The sequence below is a fragment of the Periplaneta americana genome, chromosome 4 (genome assembly GCF_040183065.1).
Source record: "Periplaneta americana isolate PAMFEO1 chromosome 4, P.americana_PAMFEO1_priV1, whole genome shotgun sequence".
Taxonomy (NCBI): Eukaryota; Metazoa; Arthropoda; class Insecta; order Blattodea; family Blattidae; genus Periplaneta; species Periplaneta americana.
The window spans coordinates 85,164,790-85,171,114 of NC_091120.1; the positions used below are offsets into that span (position 1 = coordinate 85,164,790).

General features: G+C 37.5%; 1 protein-coding gene across 1 annotated transcript in view; it reads left to right on the forward strand.

Annotated features, from left to right (window-relative positions):
- The window catches only part of LOC138698006 (homeobox protein Nkx-6.1), a 62,074-nt gene extending 55,981 nt beyond the window's left edge, over positions 1-6,093 (forward strand). Inside the window, exons 2-3 of the mRNA XM_069823680.1 lie at positions 2,245-2,450; positions 5,595-6,093. Of these exons, the coding sequence (XP_069679781.1) occupies positions 2,245-2,450; positions 5,595-5,801 (413 nt within the window). The 3' untranslated portion in view covers positions 5,802-6,093. The remainder of the gene's footprint in view (positions 1-2,244; positions 2,451-5,594) is intronic.
- The last annotated feature ends 232 nt before the right edge of the window (positions 6,094-6,325 follow it).

Consider the following 6,325-nt stretch of genomic DNA (forward strand, 5'->3'; position numbering starts at 1 on the left):
AAGCACCAAAGTAATACGTTACACCTCACATGAAATATTTTTTTTTAATTTATTTTCGTATAATTGAATTTTATCACATTTCATATTTCACAATATTATCATTGGTCTAAAAATCAAATATGATCTTACGAATGTAGGACACGTTTATGTCATGTTATGCGAGAGATTAAAAAATACAAAAAGGGTATAAAATAGAATATCTATATTTTAAGTGATATTCTTCGTGATATCAAACAACAAAACTGTTTTATTAAAACAGCAGCCGTACTAAAATAAAATGTTTCCGAAATGGCTGGCAAGCAAGTACTGAAGGGAGTTCCAGCACGTGGCTGCCCATCAATGGCGTTCTGTGTGCTTTGTCCTTCGTGCTCAATTACGTAAGTAATTGAACAGTAATTTATTAGCCATGAAATGAGTGCAGTGAGGTGTTGGACTGTTCAAATAAGTCTGTCCCCCGCTGAACCCGATCTTACGAGCGACACCTCGCTAACAGCGGTCTACTTGAGCATAACGTTTCATTAGGCACACAATGAGTCAACATGCAGCTGCGCTCTCTACCGTTTGTTATGGAAATTACACATGTTGATGTTCATTTGCTTCCCACATGGGTGTCATTATGTCCAACTCTCATTATTCGACCATATATCAAAAGGCAAAAGCTGGAAATACATATAGCGTGACAAATGACTTCTTTTAAGCAGTACTACTCTCTGGAATGAACACACTTATGAGAAGCATATGCTATGAATCCGGCAGGTATTAACATCGCTATTCCAGTGAAAGAAATCCTGCGCGAAACCATAAAAATACCTTCAAATAGGCCTACTCATGCCATGTGTAGGCCTATAGTAGGGAAGGCAAGACCTGTCCTGTAACCTTATCATGTGCCATGGCTATATAACCAATGGGTATGGAGGGGAGATAGGTTTTAGTCTGAGATGAATGTCCGTGTCGATAGATTCTTATAATATTAACCATCATGAAACAAACTCTTTCTGCTAGTTCATTCTTTCCCCTACAACACAGCTCAGATGCCAGGTCTCACCTCTTCATTTGTAACACAGCATTTTCCAATAATGCTATCACTAACACCATCATCATCCATAGTCATTGTTAATGACCATTCATCATAATTATTGTCACCGTCATCGTTACCAACACCATAATCGCCAATGACATCGTCCATCACCATTATTTTCATCAATCTTTTTCACCACCAACATAACCTGCTGCCACCATCATAACCAGGTCGTCCTCGGTATTCTAAGGAGTTGTCATTCTAACCGTTGTGTCCGAGGATCGTGGGTTCAAAGCCGGCCGAGGACGTTGGATTTTAGGCCAATAAAATAAAACTGGGAAGGTCCGTGCCGTATATTTATGTCGTAAATAATCCCTGTCAGTGATACAGGGGTCTAGGCAAATTATGTCGGCCATTCTCATTTACGTTGAATCTACGCTCAAGAACCCCTGCAGTTAAATAAAACACTTACATTACTATGATGTACCGAAGTGCATATGGAGTTTCAGTGCAATAATTCTGCGTTTCCATAGGCCTATGGTGAAGAATCGGTAGAATGAAGAAAAGTTTCGTCGCACCCCGGCCACTTAATCACTCGTAATGAGTACACCTCTGTACTTGTGGTTGGACATTTGTATAGTCCCGTCGCTCTTATTTCCGGCAGCCAATCACGTTGCAGGTTGGCTACATTTAAACGTGTGCATCTTGTGATTCGCTGCTGATGGCGTTATGCACTTCCTAATGATCGATAAATACTTACTATAATCGCTCGCCAATTTGGGTCTTTCGTTAGCGTTCGCAGAAAGCACACGAGGACGTTATTTGCCGCTCAATTACAGTGCGTTTGATTTATTATCATAGGAGCTACGACATGATGATGTGGCAAATAGATTCCTAGTCTGGTAGCTCGGCAACGAAAGGACAAAAATGGCGAACGATAATACCTACCTGGACTTTATAGAGCCTTCACTTCCTAAGGCGTAAGCAAAGAGGAGGAGTCACGCCGGAAATAACAGCGATGCGACTATAGTAATGAATTGAATTTCCGTGTCAGTAAATTCATCTAGTATTAACCAAATGGTGATGACTGTATAGCAGAGGAGACAAAACCTGCCCTGTGACCTTATCACGCGCCGTGGCTGTATCCCCAGTGGGTATGGAGGGGGGAAATAAGGTTTATAGAATTTACTTCTAAGTTAACGTACCATTGTTCTTTGTCTTATCAGATAAGTCGTGCGACGTGCTGTCGGGCTCGAGTGCGAGCAGTGGTGCTGGAGGGTCCAGCAAGAAACCTGCCAAATCGAAGCGAGTAAGAACAATCTTCACGCCGGAGCAATTGGAACGCCTGGAAGCCGAGTTCGAGAGACAACAGTACATGGTGGGACCCGAGCGACTGTATTTGGCACACGCTCTCCAGCTCACAGAGGCACAGGTATGCGGTGTGCTAACTGTCGCGCAGCGAGCTTTATATCTCTTGCTTGCTAATCTAGTACATACTACAATAGAAATCACCCACAGAGTTGGGGAAATGGTGTAGGGCGCAACATTTTGGTCTGCAGACTTTTCCTAGGCCTTCCTGAAAATTAAGAAAGATACCACGCGACCGACATTGCAAGATGATGTCTATTTTTCTCTGCTTCTTCTCAGTTTTTAATAGCAAGTGTGAGATATTGATTACCTTTTCGAAAACGTTGACCATTAATATTCTTGTATATACAGTAGGTCTATTATCAAATTATTTTGATTTATATATATTTTAATATTATACAAACGTTTAAATAGTGGTTGCTGTTAAATAAGCCACGAATATTTGTTTCGGTTTGGTATAATGGTGACAATATAGACATAGACTACATACTACAGCATTAGCATACTCGTACATAGCCTATACAATAGGATAAATAGCAATAGTTAAGAACTCGTAAATATGGATAAATGACCTGAAAATTTACAATTGTATCAATACAATAATGATAGAAGTTAGCAAAGACAATAAGCTGAAACATTTCCTTAATAGGCTTATGTGGAAAATTTTCAGTTATTAGTACAATTATAAAACTTAGCAAAATCAATAAGACTCCCCCAAAAAAAGGAGCTTGATTAGGGTAAAATTTTCAGAAAAATTTATAACCATTGTAAAATTTAGGAAAATCAACAATCTAAGAAGTGTTTAATAATGGAAACTTTTTCGGGAACATTTACATTAAGTAGACTAATGAATAGACTTTGAAAACGCAGTTTGTCCAAAATAATTGTATATACAGGGTGGGAGGTGTACACGTGAAAATATTATTAGAGGTAATCGGGGATAGTATACTAACCACGGTATGTAACAAATTTTTCAAACTTCGAAGTTCTTTTTGTAGACATGAAAAATTACCACGTTTTTAGGTTAGTTAATACTTTCAGGCGATTTGTTTTCTTTACAAACGCCTCACGCGAAGACCTAAGGTTGTGAGGGTTGTCTACTGTACAGGCTTACCATGAAGGTCTTTGTGGTGTAACAGGCTATCAAATAATTTATCGTGTTCCAAACACAATCAATTTTTTACATTAGCACATGGGATTATATTCATGATTTATTTCGTACTGTAAGAAGTTCGAATTTCGAACACATTTTTATTCTCATAAGTAAAGCAGACTACAATTAAAGGAATTTAAAATAATATCTAAATTATCAAGTTAAAAATGCTTTATAAATGACATGGCATTCACTTCCAAACTATCTGTGTTCTACTCTGTAGGCGAATTCATGATATTCAACAAAGCTTCATGAAATTGATACTAAAAGTTTTTTTGTGCAGTACTAGTAGACTATATTGTAAACCTCTTCTATATATATTTCAACTAGACTGTGACTATAATTAAGACTTTATAGTAACATTAAGTTTTTTTACTTGTTCCATATTCTAGCTGTGAAGCAATGTACGAAAACCATGGAATGTTAATACAGTACATTACAATACGGTACAATACAATCACGAAACAACTGAAATAAATTCACATTTAATAATTATTGAAATAAAAGAAACATACGAAATACAATAATCTCTCAATTGTTAACAAACATTAATATTTTCTTAACTAGTGTAGATTTTTTAGAATCGTAACGTTGCAGTCCACGATCCTCTGTCTGAGATAGTCTTTGGTACACAACATCGAACAATAGTCTGGTTGGAATCCCACTATTTGGAAATCGTAGCCAACAAGAGCTCTCTTGCTACGATTGCAGATTCTCTTGCTGTTCCGTACATTAAATGAATATCGGCTAATTCTACATCAGCGAATCCTTCCATTAAGTCAAGTGAGGTTCCTGCAAGGTTAATCACCCTTAACCGTTTATGCTGGAGTATAATAATGATATCGAAAAATGTTCATATAGTCTAAACTGACAGGCGTTTCATAGCACTACCTTTCATAAAACATCATACCGTAAAATACGCGACACAAAAAGTATTGCAAAAAGTAATGTTATTTCACTTGTATTTTTCTTAAACAAATATAAAAATATTTGCACGAATACCCTCCAACTCTGCGTATATGTGTGTATATTATATATATACTGTATACAGTATATAATTTTATTTGTTATAGAAGACCCCATGTTATACGTAAGACTTTAGCGTCAAAATGCAGTAATTTCCGCAGTTACAGAGGTATGAAGTTGGTCTGGGCATTCATTTATTTTTCGTACAGCGGTATTTTTCATTTTTCTTTTAAAAGTATGAACCAACAAGAACTGTGTAGATAAAGTCAATACGGTAAGCTAAAAAAACTGCATTATAAGGGGAAATTTTAAAGAAAATTTACAGACCGTTCGCTTACATAATGTAGGTTGACCGGGCGACGCGCGACCAGTGTCCATTCAGCATCGTGATGCATTTGGAGAGCTACGACAGGCAGAGAAATTCGGTTGCCATAACCAGCTTTAACGGTTGAGGAAATCATCGTGCTAATCACATTATACCTCCATTCTGGTCGGATGATCGTTCACCTCTGCGGAAGCACGTAAAAGTCGACTGGTCGGCCCCGGCTCTGAATGGGCTGTTGCGTCACGGATTTATTTTTTATATGTACTTTATAATTTTACATATGTCATTTTGAAAAAAAAAGTGTTTTGAAAAAAAAAAGTGTTTGACTCAATAACAAACTACAATCAATTATTATAAACGTCCGTTCCTCTTACAGGCCCTGTATATGTATTACACATTCTAGTAATTTATACCTATGACAAGACGTTCATAGCGTTACTTTTTAAGTTTTTAATAAATACTTAATAATCACAAGTACAATTATTACGTACGCCGTCATCTTGTTGCTAGTATCACGCCTGATTGAAGATCAAAGAAGCCTGCATCCGAAAGAACAAAGCGACTTAAACAAGGTGTCGTTTCCCTATACAGTATCCCTGTTACCTGTGATCAATGTTCACAGTAGTAGACCGTTAAATAATTGGCTCGATCACGTATAACTTATACCAATAAGCAAAGTTCGAAATGATGCTATCAATAAATTCAATAATTCATGGAGAGGCTTCGCACTCTTGCTTTCACTGACAATACGTCCCTGTTTTCAGGTGAAGGTATGGTTTCAAAATAGGAGAATCAAGTGGAGGAAACAACACCTGGAACTGCAACAGCAAAGACTGGCTGCACTGAAGCATCAGCAACAACTCCAACACCAACAGCTCCATGGAGAAGACATGGAGGACAGCGAAATGGAGAGCAACAGTGGCGACGAGACCAGCAGTTTCCCTTCGGCAGCTCCTCAGCCTTCTGAGTAAAGGAGAGAAGTTATAGGTTATCGCTGACGTTTCAATTTCGCGGGCATAGTGAGACGTCTATTCGTTTAAGTAATTTCGAGAACAAATGTGTGAAGGTAAATGTAACAACGAAGAACGATATTGAAGTAATTCAAAGCAAGGACGTACACGATTCGATTGTACGATTAACTTAATCTGTCCACAGGTCTTCGTGTATCACTTTGAATGATCATGACAGCCACATCATAGACCTATCTTTATTCAATGGAAGTTTTTTTCCAGAATCTGACAAAAGGTAGGCACAATCAGTGCTTCTAAGGTAGAACTTGCTAAGACACGTTTATTTTGGTTGGCTTCTCTTTGCTTCTTATTTATTTTTATTTGTACTTAATTAGGCCATTCAAATATTTCTTTTGTTGATCTGTGACTTCCATTAACGTGTTTGATCAATTTATTTCTTGATGTTAAAGTATTCCGATATCACTCGGTAAAATGTTTTGAAATTACATCAAATCATAGCGCTTATGTCTGTGGAGTTTTGAAAA